The following is a 22,730-nucleotide window of genomic DNA, read 5'->3' on the forward strand; positions in this document are numbered from 1 at the left end:
TTGCAGTAACTGGATCATTGATCAACATATTGGTGATTCTGATTAAGGCATTTGAGAAAATGTTATATTTATTATTTGACTCACAGTTGATGACTGTATAATGTTTGTTAAACAATTTGAATGTGACTTATTTAGGGGTGTAAGAGAAAACACAGTGGAACAAAAGTGCACACCACACTTTTCAGATTTATATTCGTACAACATTTTCAGAACAAAAGCATAATTTTTCTCACTTTTGTGTTGGTCTATTGCTTATAAGTTCCCAATAAGGTTTGATGCTGTAAAGCGACAAAATCTAAAAAAGCTCTAAGTGTATAAATAGTGAATGTCATGCCATGTTTCTCGGTATTTTTGAGTTATGAAACTGACCTCACAGTGCCTTCTTCAACTCAGTTTACACGAAGAATCCAAATTAACGCAACCTTCGGCTGTAATGACTGCTTTAGTGCGTTATGTGGGTGAGGAGTGGGCTCTCTTTAAGTGATCAATCCATCATCTCGGGATCAAAATTGCTCCCTGCTCATGTGTGCGCAAGAGAAAGAGAGAGAGAAAAGAGAGAGGGTTCGTCTTAGTTTGCAACAACAAACGATATGAGTGAAGGCAACGCACCTATTGGCTCTGAGAGCGACCAATCAGCGTCGGCGGAGGAATTTCAGAGTGGAACTTCGGGGTTAGAGTTTCAGACCAGTGAGAGCGTTTTTGGCACAACAAGGGCTCGCATCTGTCCTCCTGAAGCGTTTATCCGAGCTTATCGTTTTACATGTCTGTCTTTTTATAACATCATTTGAGAAACAATACGAGTCGTTAGAAGCTCCCGGGATGTACACCGCCGGGCTCAACCCGTTTTACGCATCCAATTTCAGCCTCTGGTCGGCATACTGCGCCGGAGGCTTCGCTGTGGATACCATAAAGAAGCCGTCGTTTTGCATCGCAGACATTTTGCAAGCAGGAGATGCGGAGAACATCCCCGGATCATCAGCGCTCATGGTGCACATGGGACACCACCATCACCACCATCACCAGCAGCAGCAGCGCGCTCAGCAGGCGCACTCCGGCGGCTCTCCGCTGCGTCCTGCTCCCGTCGCGCCGGAGCCTTCATCGGTGTTCGGAGCCAGAGTCAGCCCGGCGTCTCCGTACCACAGACACGGACTGCAGCTCACCACTGTCTCTAGGACTCCGTTCAACTCCCAGCAGGCACCCCCGCCTTCAAGTAAAGACCTCAAATTCGGAATCGATAGGATTTTATCCACAGACTTTGATCCAAAATGCAAAGAAAAGTCTTCTCTAAGAGGTGAGCGGTGACTTGATTGTAATAAAACATTTGCAGAGAAGCATCCAGTCCTGATACCCACATTTTAAGTCATTATCCCCAAGAAATATTTACTCATGAACTCAGCAAGCACAGGGCAAGGCAGTTTAGAAAATGAAAGCAGCAAACTAGAAGCAACAATATGCGTTGCGTTTAAGAGAGCAAGTTAGCACAAACTCAGGAGCCCCTTAACAAGAGGTCACACAGGTCATAATCAGCAGCAAAATTCCACATTTCCACACAGACCTATTTCAAAATTCTCCCTAAAATGTTCTCCCTCCTGTGCTTGTGTCCAAACTGACTGAAGGCCATCATTTCTCACTTTGTAACAGATCTCACCTCCATCGTTAGCTCAAACCATCAGTCAGGCCTCCACATCCCCATTCAACCTCCAGCCAGCCCCTACTTCTCCTCCATAGACCCCGGGATGAGCGACGCGTCCTCCATGATGGGCTCACTAGGCAGCGGCAGCGGCAGACACGCAGGCCAGCATCAGTTTCAGGACACCTTCCCAGGTAGACACCACCTGTAGAGTAGAGCATCACAGAGAACATTACATTTCCTTGTGTGTTTTCAACCTTGAAACCTCTCGGGTGGTGCTTAACCCTATGTCCTCCCTTGTTGTCTGTTGTCCAGGTCCCTACGCAGTGCTCACAAAAGACACAATGCCTCAGACGTACAAGAGGAAAAGGTCATGGTCGAGGGCCGTGTTTTCCAACCTGCAGAGGAAAGGCCTGGAGAAGAGATTTGAAATACAGAAGTATGTCACCAAGCCTGACAGAAAACAGCTGGCAGCCATGCTGGGGCTCACAGATGCTCAGGTAAGGCTCAAGTTAAAGTGCACAAAGCTGATTGAAACACATTTTTGGCACAAATCCATCACACAAAAATTGCTCTGAGAGAGTAAACATTCATTTAAACGTGCGTTAATTAAATCAGCCAGAGATCCTTTTAATCCGCTTGGATCGAGGATCAGTATAAAGTCTGATTTTGTCAGTATATAAAGCGAAATTAATCACTTCTGCCATTTTCATTCTATATTCACATTACCGAACAACATTCACAATGACGTAGTTTTTTAATTTAAGAAAAATTAGATAAATGCTTTAAGATGTAAATGGAGATGATAATGATATTCCTCAATTTTCTCTTTTGTGTTGAGTCAACTTCCACTGGCACATTTTTCCCTTTTACCTTTTAGACTTTGTGGGGGGAGGGGAGGATCATGGTCTGGTCAGATTTCCAACAAAATTGGAAATAGGTATTGGCCAAGAAAAGCAGGATCGGTGCGTATCCAATTATCAGGAACAGAAGTGCAGTGAGCTTAGGAGACTCTGTGTATTTTATTTGATTTAAAGAGAAAAGACAAGCTGTTGTAGCAATTGCTTCAGATCAAAATGAAAAATAAAACAGTTAATTGTATCCAGTTTATTGCCTGAGTCAGATCTGGAATGTTGGTGTAATAATTACACCGGGATGTTTCATTTTCCTCTTTTGCAGAGCAAATCTGCTACCGATACAACAGGGCATCCACATCCACTGTGTTATTATCAAGGGTGCCCTGACAGGCAAACCAGCAAATGTTTAACCACCAAATATGATATACAAAATAAATAACAGCTTTGTATTTACAAAAAATATATATGTATATATATTTTCAGTGTTTTCCCCTCTTCCATTGTACAAAAAAAGAGTTCTTGCAATTTAATAGGAAATTATGAAATACAAAAACTTCTGCTGAATAATAGTGAGTTAAAAAATAACCTCTTCATTATTCACATTAAATGCAAGCAGTGTCTGGCAGCCACATGCTGGCTTAATCTGCACATTTTACTAGTCCAAGTGTCTAGAAGCTGCAGCCTTGGCCTTTAACTCCACATCAGCATGCATGGCGTCAGTGAGGCGTGAGCTGACTGGTTGAAAAAGGCCATCATATCTTTAGCAGTATCTCACTGCCTGCTTTTGTTTATAGCTCATCAGTTAACTTGGGAATGTCAGACAATTAATTAAACAGTGTTTAAAGATATAGATCATTATTATCGTGAGACATTATAATTTAATGGAGTTGTTTCTGATCTGCTACTGAAGTACAAAGATGTGCAAAGGTTCTGCAATGAATAGAATATGGTTTTTAAAAGTTAGTTTTCTCTATTTTAACCCAGCTATATATATATATATATATATATATATATATATATATATATAGTAATTGTATTTAACTGCATATTCCATTCCGTTTAACTGTGTTGCTCTGTTTGAGTAAAAATGTGTTAATTAAAGAAATGAAAAACAGCGAATTTAAAAGACATGTTTTGGACTAAGTTTGTCCCGGCCTATATACATTTGATGGAAGAAAACTTTCCTCAGCGGAATCTGCTAATTGTTCTTTTATTTTTAAACAACAAATCTTTCAATATTTCCCCCAAATTGTTAAAAAAAAAAAAAAAACATAAGGGGAAAAAAATGAAACCGAGGCGTGTTTAATGTGTGTTCCCAGGTAAAAGTGTGGTTCCAGAACAGGCGCATGAAGTGGAGACACTCCAAAGAGGCCCAGGCTCAGAAGGACAAGGAGAAGGACGAGAAGCCGGAGAAGGGAGCCTCACAGGCGGGGGGACTGGAGCCGAAGGAGCCGACAGAGTCCGAGTGCGAGAGCGAGGCTCGGAGCGACAGCGAGTCGGACGAAGCCGAGGAGGAAGAGAGCGGAGACGGACATTTGGACATTTCTGAGCTCAACAACAACAACAAGACCAGCGTGATCATGAGCGGGAGCGCGCAGGCGGCCGCCGCCGACTCCTGCCCCGCGCCCACGGACACGGCAACGGCGTCGCAGGTGTTGATATGAAAAAAACAAAAAACAAAACAGGCCACGGACAATGAAGGAGCGTATGTTAGCCTATCTTTGTCTGAGAGCCTCTGACATTAAAGACCCGCGGAGTGTTTTTAGCGTCTGCATCCGGAAACAGGTCAGTTCACTTCCAGCGAGCAGCAGCGCAGAGACTGATTCATTCTTGCACACTATTTTAGCCCAGCAGGCAGAGGGAGCATGGTGGAAAAGTGTGAATTGTATTAGATTTTGCTGTTTTGTCTAATAATTATTTTTCATCGCTTTAATAATAAAAACCGGACATAATTTAAACTTATTTTTGGCCTATAATTACTGTCTTGAATAGAGCTGCAGAGTTGAGGATGATGAGGAGGGGGAGGATGATGATGATGATGATGATGATGATGATGATGATGAAGATGACAACGATTATGATGCGGTTGCGGATTTTATTGTTATTGCAGGAACCACTCGACTTATGTTGTAAATGAAATCTTTGGACAACTGCAGAATTATTACATATTTGTTTGTTTTGATACATAGATGTGCTATTTTGTTAAAAGTAATTTGCACTGAAAAATGTAAATAAATGTTTTTACCTGGGAAAATCTATTATTATTATTATTATTATTATTATTATTATTATTATTATCATCTTACTCTTTACAGTATTTTTAGTTATTTATGTAGCCTATTTGCGAGTCTACCAGTGTTTGCAAAGGTTCTAATAATACTGAAAATAGCCTTTGCACTCCAGTTAAGAAGACAAATGATTATAATCGTAAATAAAGGAGAATAGTAGGACAAAATATGACTATTATTATTTTTATTAATGTACAAGGGCTCGCGGGGTTGTTTAATCCAAACAAATAGCCATGGAAAAAGTCCTATTATTAGTCTAATTATTAATTTTGACGCATAAATACACTTTCGGGATGAACTCTGTGCACTTGGAGCCTGCACCAAGGAAGGGTCCAATTTATAGCCTGTATACATTTACTGGCTCCAGATAGCAGCAAACACCCGGGTGACTATTTTTCACGCATTTAAAAATACAATCCGCCGCTTCTCCGTTTATGGTGTTGCTAATATTCTTCCTCCGCAACGCGCTTTCCTTGCGGAGCTTTCATCTTCTTGCAGCTTCATAACGTGCAGACCAACAAGAAGAAAATAGCACGAAGGATGACAGTGGTGGTGAAATGCACTTTCTCAATCCGCCTCGTCATGCTTATCAATGGTGACAGAATTACAAGGAATCCGCTTTTATTACAGCAAGAGGCGGAGGCCTGCACATGCGCAGCGTGTGTGCGCGTTTAAGGATGCTTAATGACATGATATCATGACACCCTTCCTGGCATTACAAGACTATTAAACCTCTCTGGGTCTGTAGGCGTCTTTGCATTTCAGAAGACGGACGCAAATCTTAAATCAAGCCCCTACACATTATGGAGTTTGGAAATGATAATTGCTGCAGGCTTTACTTTGAATAAAAACGTGAGAGCTCATAAAAAATTCTCCTAAAGGAGCCAGGTGCAGCTGAGCACAGAAGACAAGATTGTGCAAGATGACAGGTTGAGTCAAGCCGATGTTAAGTTGTATATTTTAGAGTTTTTGTAAAAAACAAAAATTAAAAACGACTGCATAAGTCTATGTGAGACCACTGGGCCACTGAGAGGTTTGTTGATGGAAACTGAAGTTTGCTGAAGCCTTTGTGGAGTGTACAGGATGTTTAGCAACTTGACAAAAAGCCTTAAAAAGAACATCTTCACGGCATAGTTGCCAAATTTTAAAAAAAAAATCAAAAAAAAATAAAAATCAAACATATGATACCCTGCAGCCAAAAATTGAATAATTCGATAAAAAGCTCCCACCTCCTCAATGAGATTTTGTCAAGTGTTTTAGAATGTAAACTCACTTTTAATGGCCCTAGAAATAAATGTTTATTATTTGGCTTGTTGGTTTCCAAGAGGTTTCTGTCGTTTCCTCCTTCAACTTTCAAAGCATTTTCTTTTTATTCCCCAAAGGAGTTAGATGAAAAGTATGCATAGAACCTAAAATAAAACTACATGTTGTGCAACAACACGTACATGAAGACATGATCTGAGTCAGAGTGACGAGGCCAAACGCTGGACCTCCATAAACAGCTTTCTAATGGCTATTTATCTTCGTTTGGCTCAGAAAAAATACTTTGAAATCTGTTTTCTGCTGCCCGTGTGATAAACCCAAAGCATCATTCAACCACTATTAGACACCAGCACCCATTTTCATGAGGATTTTTTCCAACTTTCTCTCTTAAAACAGTTTCACATTGTTTAGATGAAAGGTTCACTCCGGTTATTAAAAATAAACCAAAGCGTCAGATATTTGCATGAGAATAGATCAATGTTTTGATTGCAATATCTTTTGGCTACATAAATATTGTTTTCCCTCAAACTATTCAGCTTTACCTATTTGCATTCAATTGTATTCTAGAGTGCAAACATGCTGTGGAAAAACGCTTAAAACATCTAGACTGCCAGTCTTAAGATCTTCAATACATCATTATTTTTCAACAATAAGAGGAAAATTTATTCTCATCAAAATTAACAAAAACAACTATTTAATTTTTGTCCATCCATATAATGTAGCAGTATAAAAATAGCTGAGCTACAAAGTGAGAGATTTATTTATTTCATGAGGGTTAAATATGAATAAGTTCTACTAAATACTGTATTTCTCATATAAAGACACATCTCATTTTTAAAGACGGAACTGGGTGCAAATATAAGGACCTGCCAAGGTTTTAAAAACTTTCACAGCCACAACAGTTTTTAATAATAGTGACTATGTGGTTTAAGATAAAATTCTAGAGGAAGCTACTAAGTATTTCCGACTGTCTGAAGTATCCCCTGCCTTCTGCTGCTCCCTGGTTGTCAGGTTTTCTGCTTCATTAGGGATTTGAAAGTGTCTCTAAAATTGTTTGATACTACAGGCTGGCTACCAGAGCAGATAGCCTGACTGTATCAGTTTGTTATCCTCTCTGCTTTGATTTATAAAGAGCAGAATGGTGTGACATTCTCCACAATTATAATTTAGTAGATTCTTATATTTCTGCTTGACTCTGTAAATCAGAATTTCAAAAGGAAATAGTCATAAGGGACAAACTTTAGTTCTATTTCAAATAAAAGCAAAATATTTTTGCGAGCTGTAGCATAAATTACTGCTAAACTGTGAAACTGTTTACTGAACGTTGACATACCGTGATCGTCTCAAATCGTTCTGCTCTAGAGTTCACATCGTCTTGACTGTTAACATCCCCAAAACCCAGACCACCACAGGCTCCATCAACAACAGGGTCCGCTTTCCTCTCCTCCGGAAAGAAGACTGACCCCAGGAGGGTTGCACTTTTTTTTCTGTTCTAGCTTCACATCTTGCATTTCACTCTTCATCTCTTTCCCCTTCTGCCTCACTACGGAGCGCCGCATACCTGCTGCCACCGTGTTATTTTTTTCTTTCCTAGATAAGATGTTCTAACCACAAATTCTCCTTCCCCAGAGTAGATGGCACTCATCTTAATCCTCACTCTTAATTCACGCTGGATGAGAAGCTGTCAGAGTTATGATAGCCAGTTTCCAGGGAAAGCTGTAAAAGCCCTGCACTTAATCAGCCCCTAATATTAACTGTGAAACACTCATGTATTAGATGTCTAAGTGGGTTGAGATTTGAATTACACTCAAAAAGCAATAAATCACACTAGTATTTGCAAATGTACAATAACAATAACAATCTGTACGCTTAATATAATACTGAGAGATCTTGATTTGTGAACTGTCTTAAAAACGTTTATGAACAAGATAGGAGATGGTCCATCTGGTTCTCGCTGAACGTCAGCCTTTCCACCTCCATTAAAACATCACTTTCTGCAACCCAGGACAGGGGCAACCTATAAACCATACCAGCCTTGTAGATTTTATCATTATTTAACACTTAGGAAGGGGAAAAAAGTAGCTGTGCCGGACAAATGGTCTCTCTGAAACAAGAAAGGGGGTTCTGTCCAAAGTGCTCGAGGGATTAACGAGGCTAAAAGCTGTGACATCTCAAGGGCTTTGAGGCCTTATCTGTGAGGTTGTTGGATAGGCTGTTGGAGATTTCTCCTGCAGCGTTGTAATGCATCAGAGGAAGCTGCGCCAGACCGTTAGATGAAAACAGAGCAACAAAAGAAAACTGCAAACAGAGACAAAAAGATAAAGGTTTATTTTGTATTTTTGCTTCTTCCCCCTTTGGGAGGAACCGTTGATAATGTCTTCAACTGTCATGATGATTAGGAGGATTAGGGTGATATGAACTTAATCAAGATTAGATTCATGAATGTATTTTTATAGAGTGGAAAAAGAACAAGTCAGGTTCGTCAGAAGAGTATTATTAGCAAACAGTGCTAGATGTACAGACAGGAATGATTATTTGTAAAAGCATTTTTATGTTTAAATATGTGTTACAAACTTTTAATTACAGTGCAACATGACACAAAAGGTTTTTTTTCTTTTTTTTTAAGGATATTCAAACTTGATCATTTGAGTAAATACTGACTTTCTTACTTATTTTTCAACTAAAAGTCTAAATGTCTGACATGGATCACTGTGCATCTGAATGATCATCCTTCACTCACTGCCCTTTTTATATTTAAAGTAGGCTACCGAAAAAAATAATTCAACTGCATGCTAGCTAAAATACACATCAATTACATTGCAATTCAAACAGAAAGTACAATAAAACCACAGTTTCAATTATGCAGTAATTTCATCTCATCAAAATATAGGTTATACCAGCCTACATTATTGGTTGGTGAAAATACTTCAGATAAATCAAATTTTAATTGCAAAAGAATTTTCTAAAACCTAATTTAAGATTTAAGTAAATTTGTCCTTTTGGTAACAGGTTGTTACCAAATCAACAGTCTCATGATTGGTAGTTATTGCAGTTCAGTTAGAATATTCAACCATTTTCTTACTTCCTCTCTTCCTCATTTGTGCTTCCTATACACTATTATTTTACATTTCTTTGTCTTTAAACATCCCTTTGTTATGACTGGCGCACAGATGTTGCAGTGACAATATAATCTCAATATATTGTGCAGCTTTACTTTCACCTGTAACAATGGCAATAAAAGAAATGTAACTGAAGCATAGTTTTAAATTCATGCTTTACTTGACTGATGAGAGCGTTGAGGAACTTTTAATTAGTAAAAAAGTTTCCTCTTTCATTGGGATAAACTCATCACATTATCTGTGAAACTGGAATTTTATTTGTCTCTTTAGGCATCCAGTTTTTGTGATCATGCCTGTTCATCTTCCTCTTCAATCTGTTTTTCCCTCAGTCCCTGAAGAAATCTTCTCCATAAAGCTGCCATGCTTGATTAGACTCACCAATTCCAGGTTTCTGTTTGTGTTGGCTCTCGCCTTGTTCTTAAGTTGCCCCATCTGTTCTGTGCTGAGCCTGCTTTTGGACTTTGTTGGTCTTTGGACTCGTAGTTTTATTTTCTACTATGTCGTTAAATCTTCATCATCATCCCATCAACCTGTCTACATTACGATGACGTAGAGGCCTGTCTCATTTAGTCACTGATCAAAGTGGGAAAATGAGAAAACGTGCTATTCATGCCAGGAAGATTAAGTAAATGTAAAGATCAGGCACACAGATACTCAATATGTAAATATGCAGAACAATAAATAAAAACGTTGATGAGGACCTGCGATTATTCTGTCACAATGCACAGTGGTGTTAATTAGGCTTAAATACTCCAAGTAAATCCTGCTGTTGGAGAATAATAATCATTTAAAGCTTTTTTCAGACATCATCTTTACTTGGAGTGCCAATAACAAGCAAATCAATGATTTAATTTCACAAAACAAATTCACTTTTTTGTGTCACTGATAATTTTGTAGTACGTGTCAATTTGCTTATTTTATTTAAAATCTGGGATAAAACTAATTCAAATAAAACATTTAGAATTTTTTTTTAAAGGTTAAATAACCTTTTCATTTGTTCACTTTAGCTGGAGTTTTACTTCATCGAGCCAAACACGATTTATTGCAGGTGATACTTTAGGTTACTTTAAATTAACTAAAGTCAATAATACAATTAATAGCCAGAAATATACAAAATAAGTAAATGATAATTAAATAATAAGTAATAGGTATTACCCTATTGGCTGGTTGTCACAGTAAACCTATGCACAGATTTTAAATTATTTTTATCCAACAAGTACGAAATTAGAAAAGCATCACTCTAAAGACAATTAAACAATTCAAAAGTAGTAAGAATTAAAATACATCAATTTTTATCAAATTATTATTAATATCACATGTCAGAAAAAAATGTATACTCTATAAAATATTACCAGTAAAATCATTACTGGTAATGGTAATGATTTTACCATTACCAGTCAATGGTAAAATCATTTATGCCACGGCAGCAGTATAACTCTTGTTGTATTTGCTGGGCAGCTTTTTGCATATTTCCACAGGTATTTTGAAGATTGATCTCTGATGTTTAGCTCCAGGTCTTTGAGGTTGGAAGACCTACTTGCCATCACCCTAATCTTTAACTCCCTCCACAGACTCTCTGTCACATCCAAGACAGGACTCCAACACATAGAAAAAAATTACATTGTGTCAGAAAAGAGATATTGGTAAAAATAAAACTAAATCTCCCTGGATTATTCTTTTCTCTTGTATCAAAGGAGGAAGTGTGTATCATTGCAGTAAAGAAATGTTTAAATAAAATATTTAAACCTTAAATTTGAGACATAACACAGACAAGGAAACACTTGTCCTTCTTATAAATAATCAGCGGGCTTTTAGCTCTAAGTAGATGAAAAACTAAATAAATGAACTGTTTGTCATCAAAAGAGCTTCTTTTAGTTGTTATAACAGAAGCATACCCCGGTTTGTGTCAGATGTTTGTTCCATCGTAGCAGATTTATGAGCTCCTCAGGGTAATTCTCTCCTAAATGAGCTCTCAATCATCAGCATGAGAGACAACTTCCCTCTGAGACCGGCAAAATATTATTACCTGCTGCAAATCTTTAATTTGATGCCACGTCAAAATGTTTCCAGACGACCCCTTCATTTTAATCCTATTCACTGTATTAAAGACTTTATTGCTTTTTATTCAAAGCTCAGTTCAGCTTGTTCCCTCCTGAAGAGACATTTATGTTCATTGTGCCACATGTGAAACTGGAGAGTATTTACCTGAATTATGAATCTAAAAAATTCCCTTTACAGCATTTTATATTAAGTGTTAGCGTATAAATCTCATGTTTTTTTTTTTTTTTTTTTTTTCGAAAACACGGGAATACCGATATATTTTCTGCAGCTGCAAAACGCAGAAAACATGTTCACCGACGCTGAAAGCTTATCCCCACATACAGGAGCTCTTGCCACATTTTCAAAAAGCCACATTATTGAGTGCTTTTTTAACATGGTCGCAGTTTCCAAGCAGCTTGGCTCCGCTTCCAAATCCGGGCTTTTGCCAGCAGTTGGGAGTGGAAGAAGGAAAGAAGAAGAAGAAAAAAAAAGACATCTCAAGTTAAATTTAAAGATGTGTTTCTTTTGGATGCCGGGCTGCACTGCCATAAACCAAGGGAGACATTTTCATGCTCCACATTTTTCATGGTTTCTCTCCGAGTTTCCTCCCTTCCTTTCTCACTCCACCTTGGCTCCAGAGTTACCTACTGCTGCACTGGCTGCAAACCACAGCCAGCAGGGCACAGTGGGGTGGCCAGTTCTCCCACTCTTCTCCTCCTCCTTCCAGTCTCCACTTAAATATTCTCCCGCTGTCCTTGGATGGCTCTCATAGTGGAGAATCCCTCAGAGATTCCCCCACCTGGACAGCGCTTCTTAATCTCTTCTTTCACCACCATTCTCAAATAATACCCTGCCTACCCGCCCCGAGCCAATGGCCAGCAGTAATCAGTTAGAAGCTTCAAGTCCTCTGACCTACCGCCATGTTTTTATTGTACCCGTGAAGGAATTTTATTGCAGGCTGCCGTCTCAAGCCAACCTTATGCGGTGCATGCTGTAATTTGTAAAGGGGTGCAGAGGTTTGGTATTAATTAGGGATGTAAAATGGCAGCGGTTCAACCGCCTGCACGTTTCCATGGAGGCCAAATTCACTGAGTGATGTACACACTGGGAGGGGAGATTATGGCTGAGCCCTGGCGTTCCAGCCGAGAAGCAAACACAAAGGAGAGGACGTAAAAAGCGCTTTCATTTCACACGACCTGTCATCAGCAGCAAATTTTCACTCTGCTGCTTGAAACTGCCTGCGGCTTTAAAACTAACCATACGGTCGGTTCGAGCATCAATCAGAGCTAATGGGTGCAAATGAGAGATTTGCCTGGATTTTAAAGCTTAATGTAGACTTTCAAGAGTGTGAAGTTATTATATTCTCCACTGATGAGGGTATTATGTTTTAAAGTCATGATTTATAGTTTAGGTACAAATTAAAAGATTCCTGTAAAATCAGCTAAGGCTGAAGAAAACAGATGGTAAACATTTATTTTAATGATTTTGTTTCTTTTACAAACTCAATGATTGCTTTAGGATTCTGGAAATGACCAAGTGGAGGTATATAGATTGAGTTTAGGCTTTGGGATCTAACTTTGGCTTCCATGAGCCTGAATAATTTTCTACATATTCTGGATATTTGGCCATGCAGTAGATTGGTCTGAAGAGTAGTTTAGGTGAGAATATAGACAATAACCCAGAAGAATAAATTTCTACATAATTTTCTAACTCTTTCTTCAGAAGAAAGCTTAACAAAATAAATCCTAAGCTAATAATAGAAGTGGGAACAAATAATGAACAAATGTCACAGTAAATGTCACAATGAGGTTTCATTTGTGCTAAAATCCAACCAATAAAGTCTTTCTTTGGAAAGATCAAACCAAAATAACTATTAGGAACCTCCCACTGGTATTTGATGATGTCACATAGTCACGTTTCCTAATCCCTGTTCTCCTTGCTTTATAAAGAGAAGAATAAAAAAGTAGCTACAAATCCCCAAAGTAGGTTTGAAACGCCACATGGTTGATAAGAACAATTTCCTGGTAAATGACTTCTGGCACAAACAAAAGCAAAAGAACAAGACCCAAATAGAAGATATAATCAAATCACTAATGATTACTAGAAGGTGCCATTTTTATAGCAAATTTCAAGTTTTCTTTTTATTTTACTTTGATCAAAAGCCTTGACTAGCAGTCCACTTAATCTACATCCAGGCCAAAACACAAAACTCTTGATGTTTTCCTGACTGAAAAAGAAAATAGGTAATTGTACAATAAATATGATAAAAATGAGTCATAATGCTGATATAAACTACAATAGACGCTGTTTAGGGTTTATTAGGAACTCATGAAGTAAGACGCCGCAGCATGAATTCACAGATGATTCAGAGTTTCTCATAACCTAATAATTCCCTCACATGTTTTTTATGAAGTCACCTGAATTTACTCAGCCTTTGTTACATCTAACAAAAGCGTCATATATTTGCAAATAGAGTAAAAGTTTCACATATCACAAACTGGCCCAGTGACCTCTATGCTGACCTAGTATTTTCAACATTTACATGTTCTGCTCAAATCAAACATAGTTCTTTAAATTGTTGAAGGTTTTTTTTAATGCTTTCATAACAGTGTTGTCAGATTTATTTTATCAGTCAATACTGGCCAACATGACATTAAGGAACTTATTTTCAAACAGTTGTTTTCCATAAAGTCATTGACATGTTTAAGGTCATGCCACAACATCACTAACAGGATTCAAATCTGGACTTTGACTAGGCCATAACCCAAATGTCAGTCAATCTCAATCTGGTAGAGAGCAGAATTTATAATAGCGAGTCATACAGATCCTACAGGAACAAAGCAGATCCAGACCATCTTTGATTATTGGTCTAATGTTCATTTTCTGAAACTTTTCTTTTAGTGTTCCCGTAATGGACTTTGAATAATTCTCCATGTTGATCCAATAAGACCAGCATTCATTGAGGTGAGCCCAACAATGTTTAAATGTTGTTCTGGATTTTTTTGTGACCTTCTGTTCAAGTTGTTAATGTCTTTATGAAATAATTGTGGTTGCTCAAAAACTCCAAGGAAGCTTTGGTATTAGCTTTCTTTTCCTTCTCACTCTCATCCAAATGAATGGATACGCTGGTACCCATTTACCTTCTGGTACTTATTACTGATCGCCATGTTTGTCCAGTGGGAATGACATGGTTGCTATTGACGGGGAGTTTGTTGTAATTTTCTGCTCTATGGATGCAATTCACAAACAGAAATAATTATGTGGAAAGCCCAGTTTTTCCTTTGTTACTTTTTAAAGTACAACACAAACCGACTTCGTTACAGTCAGTCACAGGCTGATGCATGATGCAACTCTGGTCACCTGCAAGGCTTCTCTATAGATAAAAGTTGAGTTTGCTGAGTATAGTCTGAGGTTTCCTCATTTCCCCTTTTTCGGGGCTTATCGTAGCTCGCAGATGCCGTTTTATAGAGAACAGCCAGAATGAAACCCCTCTCAGAGAACAACAAGATAACCAGCATGTCCACTAATGCCGAAGAACTGACCACCATGTTTTTTGGCTTGTTTTTCAGTACAGTCTCATGTTCATCTTTATGACCAAACCTGATGTTATCTATTTCTGAGAAACCTCTATCTAACATGTATTATAACCAAAATTACATATCACAGAAAGTTAAAGGAACAATGTCAGAAAGTATCTTATATCAGTTGTATATACCAGTAATGACCACTCAAGTTAACCAATCATAGTCAGGAATGTCTCTCACCTTGTTAATCATGCCCTCTTATCTATTTCCCTTTATTATTTATCTGCTTTAGCATTAGACCTCATCACTGCACCAAGTCTATGTGTGAGTGTGAGCCTTTTTTCGGCGTTAATGCGCTTGAGAACACCCTGCTGATTGATTATCAAGAAATTCTTCTTCCCAACTCTGCTCATTAAGGGGAGGAGAGAGCAAGAGTGGGAAAATAAATAAAGCGTCACTTGGGCTTGTCTTGCTCTTGTTCCAAAATAAATAGATCTGTGTGGCAGAGAGAACCGCTGTAGCTTCCAGGACTTAAAGAAAGAAGTACCTGACTGTCACCACACCAGCCAGCAATGGGACACACAAGTGAGAGTGAGCAGGTGATTTTTAAAAATCGCTGCTTGGTTTCACATCCTTAAGTCCCACTTCCTTTTCACAGATTTAGAAGACAGATTCAGACTCGGGTGAGAGCTCATAATTACTGTCCTTTATTTAAGGCTGTGGCCCTTGTCAGACAACCTCAATGCACTACAGAGAATAAAATATCTGTTGTTTTTAAAAGGGTCGAGTAGTCCAACTTCCATGCGCCCTATGCAGCACACTGTGACTCTCTGTTTCTGCTATGTGTAAAGTTTGCACATGTTTAAGTGCATGAACAACAGTGTGAATGCAAGCCCTGTAACCCATATGTGCAAGGGGTGAAAGTTCAGCTCCTTCAGGGTTTGTTTTGGAATATATGACACTGCACAGCTGGCCCACTCATCTGTGCATATCTGACTATAAAATTTTACCGAGCGTCCGCACAGCCAGCTGCCTTTATCAGCGAGAGATGGAGTTATTCTCTCTCCGGATGGATGGAGGCCTCAGTCCTAGATCTGCTGCTCCCTCTCTCTGTCTCCCAGTGGCCCTCATCAGGAACTGCTCTGCACAATCTGCTGCAAATGTAAAAAACAGTTTTCCTGGTATGGGAGCAGATGTAGAGCTGAATGCATTCAAACCAGAAAAAAAAAAAACCAGCAACAGATAAATCATTTTTACAAAATTGCATGCAATTCAAGCAAGTTGCTGTAGAAGTTGTTCATTTTGCAGCACAGACCAGAAACAAAACTGTGTCATTTGGGAATATTTTCTCATGCAGCTACTGTGGCAAAAGAAATTGATTTTTAGGAGCAAAATTTCTAACTTGCTCTGCATTTACCTGAACTACACACATAAGACAATGTTAAGGTAAATGTAAACCCCACAGATACACTTGGTAAATCGGATGACATTATAGTAGCTACATACCATTGACTGTGCCTAACCTGCATGTAAAGTTAGAGGAACATCCGTTGACAAGAGAGGATTTTATCAACAGCACCTCATGCTGTTGATGAAGTACAGCTGGAACATCAAAATAACTCCAAAATGTTTCATTCTCAAAAATGAGCACAAAATTTTTTTAAACATTAACACTGACTGATTTCAAGTGGTTATATTGTTGTACTATCTATCTATCTATCTAGACATTGGCTATGGTCTCTTATTCAATTACACTAATTGAAAAGTTCAAACAAATGTCCACTCACTTCTTTATTTTCTACTTTTTTAAGTTTTATATAATAAGATAAGAAAATCAAATTACTCTAAGAAATTCCAAAAGATTATTTTGGCAGATTGTACTTCACACCATATTTAATTTTTACATTCAATAGTATCAATAACTGCTCTATATTTTGATAAAATAGAAAACATTCAAATGATGGCTGAAGATGAGAGGAGTGTTTTTCAGTTGCTCTGGGGGTTTATATTTAGGAATAACAAAGTAAGAAAAGCTGCATCAAGATTCAGGTCACTTTTAAAAGAAAATATTTGTTAAAAGTTTTGGAAACTGTCTCACGTTTTTTGCAGGCCGTGCAGGGGGGACCAACACTTGTTCCTCCCTGTTCTCTCCTGACACACAGATGACCCCAGACTCACAACATCCATCAGGTGATCATTACAAGTTGGAGGTCGTGACCTGTGTACTCCAATCACCACACCTCTGCACCAACCCGGTGTTGTGCACAGGCCCTCGACTTCCCCTCACACTGGAAAAAAAAAAGTCATCAGCTTCATAATGTTTCCCCTGGCACAAGCTCGTGGATAGAGATATGTAGAGATCCTACGTGACGGCAGGAAGCAGCCACAGGAAATGTAGATGCACTGCGTCTCCTCGAGTGCCACTTCAAGTTATTTATTTAGACAGATTTAACTTTTTTATGGGAATCCCCTTCCTTCCATCGTTTCTCCATTCCCAGATTCCTCGTCTGGGAGTTGGAGGTGGAAGCCTGCCGTGTCATGTAGCTTGTTGAGGCTTCAGAGAGGGATCGCTTCCCCTCGCTTGGACCCCCACCGTATCGCCCTCCTCCACCAAACAAAGACTCATGGATGGAATCCAATTAGTTAATCTCACTCTTGACACACTTGTGCTTGTTTGCAGCACAGATATGCCATTCCTTCACTGATCCTCTCTCATAACAAGTTGTCAGAGGGGAGAGAGGTGGAGAAAGTCAGCGCTGCTCTGAGCGATGCTATTGATTATGAGCATTAAACAGACAGAGAGACATCTGGCTTCCATTACAGACTGTGATGTGATGCAGGACTCCTCGGCTGCAGCAGAGGCTGCACGACCTACAGACACATGCTCCACGGCCTGTAATTACTGCCTATGGAGAAAACTGAGGGATGTTATGTCACTGAACGCCAAAACAGGTTTATTGTGGATTTTCCGCCACTAAAGATCTTCACTGTCAGGTTTTTGTAATCTTTTCAATGAGTTAATCTTATGAAGCAAAACTCTGTGTTGTTGAGTGAGAAAGCAACAAATAGTGATTACTTCCAGCAATTATAGATCTATTGTTTGAAATAATACCAGAGTCATTAAGTTTACCAAAAACTAATGTTTACCAAAAACTAGATGATTAAGCTATTTAAAAGCAATACACTGAGGAAAACCAATATGGATTAAAAAGAGATTAGAAATTAAAACTTCTAAATACTATGGAAAAATGTTAATCAGCAAGTTTAGCAAAACCAATATCAGTTATGTACACATTTTAAATTGCATTACCATCAATAATCAAATTTACTGTAAAATAATTACAAGGGATATTAAATATGTCCATTTCAAAGGGTTCTATGCTGACTGTGATTCCTGTAAAAAATGCTATTTATTTCTTTTTGAAGGAAAAGTTTTTATGCCAGTTATCCCATGTTCAGTCTGTCAATTAGGTTACTATTCTAAAGTTTGAAATAGATTTATTAAAAAGAAAGACACAGATTTATTTCTGTATTAGTCACAGTTGATTCAAGAAAAGATTTTTGTCGTGGCAAAGGAAGGGTTCTATTTAAAATGGAGTTAAAAAAAAAAAAAGTGAGTCTTGTTGTTTTGATTCTTTTATGCATGTTTGAGAAATCCTTGAATCTCCAGACTCTTCTCTGGAGCTGCATCTGCTAGCGGTAGCTGCAAATAGCAAACACCTGCCTATGTTTGGTATATGGACAAATTAACATTTGAGCTGCTGTCACTACTTTTGTTGTGGATGGTCATTGTGTTGTGCTGCAAGGTTTGGTTTTCCCTACGTAACATCATGACTCATCTGCAACTTTTGTGTGCGATGTTGGCAGCCTGAGGCTCACTTTTATTGTTTTGTGCATTTTCATATTTTGAAACTAACGTAACTGTTGTCCACTGGAGGCCCAAATACAGCTGTAAACATTTTAATTTGAGAATATTAAGAAAACTAATCTACACCCAGTTCATGTTGATGAAATCAGCCTGTCTTCAAACTGTTTTGGCAACTAAATAGTTTTTAAGTGCATTTGAATATTTTCCAAACATTTACTAATTATTTTTACGATCCATCAGAGTGATTTTCTTGAACCAGTCCCACTCGAAGCTTCTCACACTCCTGTTCTCTGTGTTTTGCAACACAATTAGTATATCTTTTAAAGACATCTAACCACATAGTAACAGTGACATTGTCGTCTGCTCAAAAAAGTGAAATGCAATTTGCCACATTGTTCTCTTACATCGCAAAGTAATTCCCCCTCAGGACCAGTTACTCAGAACTACCTAAGACTTTTCCTGCTGAATCACTTATCACTGTTGCAAGAAGATGGAGATTATTGATTTAACTGGTCTAAACATCAACAATGAATGATTCAAGACCCCCCACCTTCGGATGCCAAAGTTTGTATATTTTACTTGACAAGTGGTAGAGAAGGGGGAAAAAATGGATTTATTTATCCTTTTTGAGAAAGATGCAAGTTTCTGGCTGCACAGCCGCATTGTTTTATTGCAATGACAACAAGACAAAGAGCTGTCGTGACTTTAATGTCCTTGTTTGGGGCTGCGGGGGCGCGTTGATGAGGTGGGAGTGGGTTGTGTCGTGGTAGTGAGAAACACTAACACCACTAAATCACCTTATAAGTTAAACACACACAAATAGACATATGTTATGACTGAGAGGGTGGAAGATAAGTTTGTGTTTCAGTGGACAAATGTGTTCCTGAGAGGCCCCGATTTAAGATGATAGCCTGCGTTTAACATGAACATTTATCAAGGAGTTTACTTTTATATTATATTCTATTTGTCTTACTTTTATGTCTTTTCCACATCAAAAGTTTATTTGCCATTTCAGCTCTTCTAAGCAACAACTTGCAAAACGTGTCATAACCTTTGGATTTTCTTCAGATTTTGACACGTTACCGATAACTCCAAATATTTGCACTGAGGTTACAAAGACCAACACAAGTAGTTCATAACTGTGAAGAAACTGATAAATATCTGAAAAGTGTGTCATTTGTATGTTAAATCCCTATAAAACATGAAGTTTTTCATTGTAAGATGACAAAATGTGAAAAAGTTCAAGGGATATGAATACTCCTGCCAGGCAAAAAAGTTATTACAAGAGCAATGGCGTGCTTGCGTGAGTGTGTAAGTGTTCTCTCTGCACACGCTCTGTAGGATGACAGACAATAAAGTCAGGCTGCAAAGCAATAACTTACTAATGCACTCCTCGGTTGGAGCTCCCTGGACTTGTCTGCAGCTGCTGATGGATGCTGACGGCTCCAGAGATGGACTGTTGCTGATAGGGAGTGACCGGAGAAGAGCCTGATTAAAAGTAGAGGGGCACAGGCGGAGGGCGATAACCCTGATCTGTCAGTGATGAATCCATCCTGGACAGGCTGCTGTCTCATTAGGGTCTAACCTCAGGCAGGCACTGTGTGTCCAAATAAACGCTGGAGCGATCCTGCTTTTATCAGCAGGATTATGCTTGTTTTCCTTTCCACAACTTTCCTTGTGTGGGCCCATACACAGCATGCTCCCCCCCAACCTTCTCTGTCGGCCTCTGCAAACCGAAGGTGTGATTCACTGCCCCTGACTACACTGTGTTTACACAATCCTGGGTCTATCTTTTTGGATTAATGAGCCCAGCAGCACCATTAGACAACTATTTGCCTGACTAATCTGGGGCCAGCATGAAATAGCGAGAAAAAGTTGAAATAATCTGCCCCTTTATTTGCGATAACATAAACAGTGGAGCTGTTTTAAAGCATGCTAACATTGAATATTGGGTCAGGGGAGGGGGACAGAAAGAGGTAGTTTACATTCTCACTGGAGTAGTCTTGATAACAGGCCAGAGGGAATATAAGCCCCTTTAAATGTGTGCATTAGTGTAATTTATTGGGCTTCCCCTTTCAGCCCTGCTCTTGCTCCAGCTCCTTTTTTTATAAACAAAAGACAGGCCAAAGTTCCAGAATGGATGGGAGAGAAAAATCATTCATAGTTGATAATCACATAAAACAACAGCGTATTTGCTGCCTAATAAGCAGAAAATGTTCCATTTGGCCTCCTCCCTTAAATCAGGATTGGGTGACTCCTCCAAGAGGACCCAACGTGATTTAAACCCCCGTTTTGAGAAAGCTTTGGTTTTGGAGTGGGTACTATGAGATCCAGGGAGTGTTGGGTTAAGGCCAGGGATTTCATAACTCTTGGTCTACGTCTGGAAGTCGTCCACTCATTCTGATTTTTAACCAAGTTATGTCCAAGCAGAATGACCCTGGGAATTAATGAGGTTCTGGTTGTTGGTTCCAGCGCTGCGAGGTCAAGTAAATTATGCTTTAGGGCTCCGGTCCTCCCTTCGCTGCTTCTTCGCTCTTCCCAACTCTGCATCCTGTGATAACGGCAAGACAAGATGGCCTGAGAAATACCAGCTCATCGTCACTCGTGTCCATATTTCAGGACAGAAGTGCCAACCAGCCGGAAAATCAGCTTTTAGTGAAGACTGGAAGCTGATGAGTTGGAGCAGAGGCTCTTGGAAGATTGCTGGCGCAGTTTTTCACTTTTCATGTCACATTCTCCATTCTTTTTCTCACTCAAATTTCTGTTGTTTTATTCACTTTTATCAGACAGATTAACTTTTCCATATTTTCCACTCTTTGCAGGAACTTGGCATTCAGCTCCATTGAGTAGTATTTTCAAAATCGAAGTCATTTTACTTTTTAAAGCATTTTAATATGTCTCTACTTGATTTAGCAGAGCCACTTTCCTTTGAATAAAATGTGCCATGGAGGACATTAACACAGGGGAAAAGCTGACTTCATTTGACATAATACCGTGAAACCTAATAGAGTAACACCTCAGTAACGAGCGTTGCAAATCAGTCATCTCTTTTAACGCAGAAAAATAATTTGTCTTTTCATTTAGTAGCTGTTAAAATGCCATAATTTTTACACATGTGTTTAGTGTTTCATTTTTAGGAGGGAAAAGGGTGACAACATTTTCAAACATGCATGAAACTGGAGCACAGCTCAGCGCTCATGGAACACAGCGGAGAAAGGCTGCCAAGTCTTGCTCGGCTGTGTTTTCTGTCCTACTGTTAGCAACAGGCGGCATTTATCACCTAATTAATTCCCCTGTCTGTGTAAAAGAAAAAAAGAAAAAAAAAGAGATTTTCCTTTTGCTCATACAGCCTGATTTCTTTTTCTTTAATTAGGCTGTTTACTGATGTGCTGATCTAAATGCAAACTTGACGAGATGCCTTCTGCATCTTTTCTGCATCCTGTATCCAACAGGATAGTGTGTTTGTGGCTGGGATCGCCGTTTAATGCAATTTTACCCTCATGAACTCAAAAGTGAAAAGAAATGACGATAAATGTTGTTGTTACTTGTAGATGTAATGGGGTATTGGTCAATTCAAAGATCGGGAAATGCTGCAAGAAAAATCTGATTTGAAAAGATAACTATGACTCTGCCTCTGAGTAAGATACTTTACTCTCAACTAGTGTTGGGTTGAAAAACATATAATAATTTAAGCTTTTCAAATCAGTTGACCTTTTTATGTTTTATTTATAATTTCCTCTCAAGCTGTTGTACCTATTTCCCCCTTAAATTTTCCCCTTTTGAGGCACAGTGGAGAAACCTGAAACTGCTGTTGGGCAAGTTACTTAGCTTAGCCAGTAGTGAAAGGTTGAGCAGATAAAGTCTTTCCTCTGCCGAAATCACCCAAAATGCTGTGCGGTTGTGAATCAGAGTTAAGTGAAATTATTGAACATTTTATTGGATGTATCTATTACAATGTAATATTACTATTGATTTATTGCCCAGCTCTACTCTAAACTGACTTGTGGTTTTACCACTAAAGCTTTTCCAAAAAAAAAACAAAAAAAACATTCTTTATATTTTACGTTTGATTTTGTATGGAGTCTGCTTTCACCTTACTTAACCAAACAGGCCTAATTAATAGTCAATACAGACGCTTGCA

The 22,730-nt window shown here is 38.7% G+C and overlaps 1 protein-coding gene and 1 long non-coding RNA gene across 3 annotated transcripts; one reads left to right on the plus strand and one right to left on the minus strand.

The window, feature by feature from the left end:
* The first annotated feature begins 699 nt into the window (after positions 1-699).
* Positions 700-4,449, plus strand: hlx1 (H2.0-like homeo box 1 (Drosophila)). Of its 2 annotated transcripts, XM_055054132.1 has the most exons (4): positions 700-1,291; positions 1,642-1,824; positions 1,946-2,130; positions 3,807-4,449. In XM_055054132.1, the coding sequence occupies exons 1-4, from the start codon at positions 820-822 to the stop codon at positions 4,149-4,151; spliced, it is 1,185 nt and encodes a 394-aa protein (XP_054910107.1). In that variant the 5' UTR covers positions 700-819; the 3' UTR covers positions 4,152-4,449. The 2 variants fall into 2 exon arrangements, with proteins under 2 accessions (XP_054910107.1, XP_054910108.1); XM_055054133.1 differs by lacking the exon at positions 1,642-1,824.
* Positions 4,450-15,498: 11,049 nt separating this feature from the next.
* LOC129375408 (uncharacterized) lies at positions 15,499-20,148 on the minus strand. The gene is made up of 3 exons (XR_008607627.1): positions 19,972-20,148; positions 16,820-17,009; positions 15,499-15,875 (listed from the first exon to the last, which is right to left on the minus strand). It is a non-coding gene; the product is annotated as an uncharacterized LOC129375408 (long non-coding RNA).
* Positions 20,149-22,730: the final 2,582 nt, after the last annotated feature.

Source organism: Poeciliopsis prolifica, unplaced genomic scaffold (genome assembly GCF_027474105.1).
Source record: "Poeciliopsis prolifica strain line A6 unplaced genomic scaffold, Auburn_PproV2 SCAFFOLD039, whole genome shotgun sequence".
NCBI lineage: Eukaryota > Metazoa > Chordata > Actinopteri > Cyprinodontiformes > Poeciliidae > Poeciliopsis > Poeciliopsis prolifica.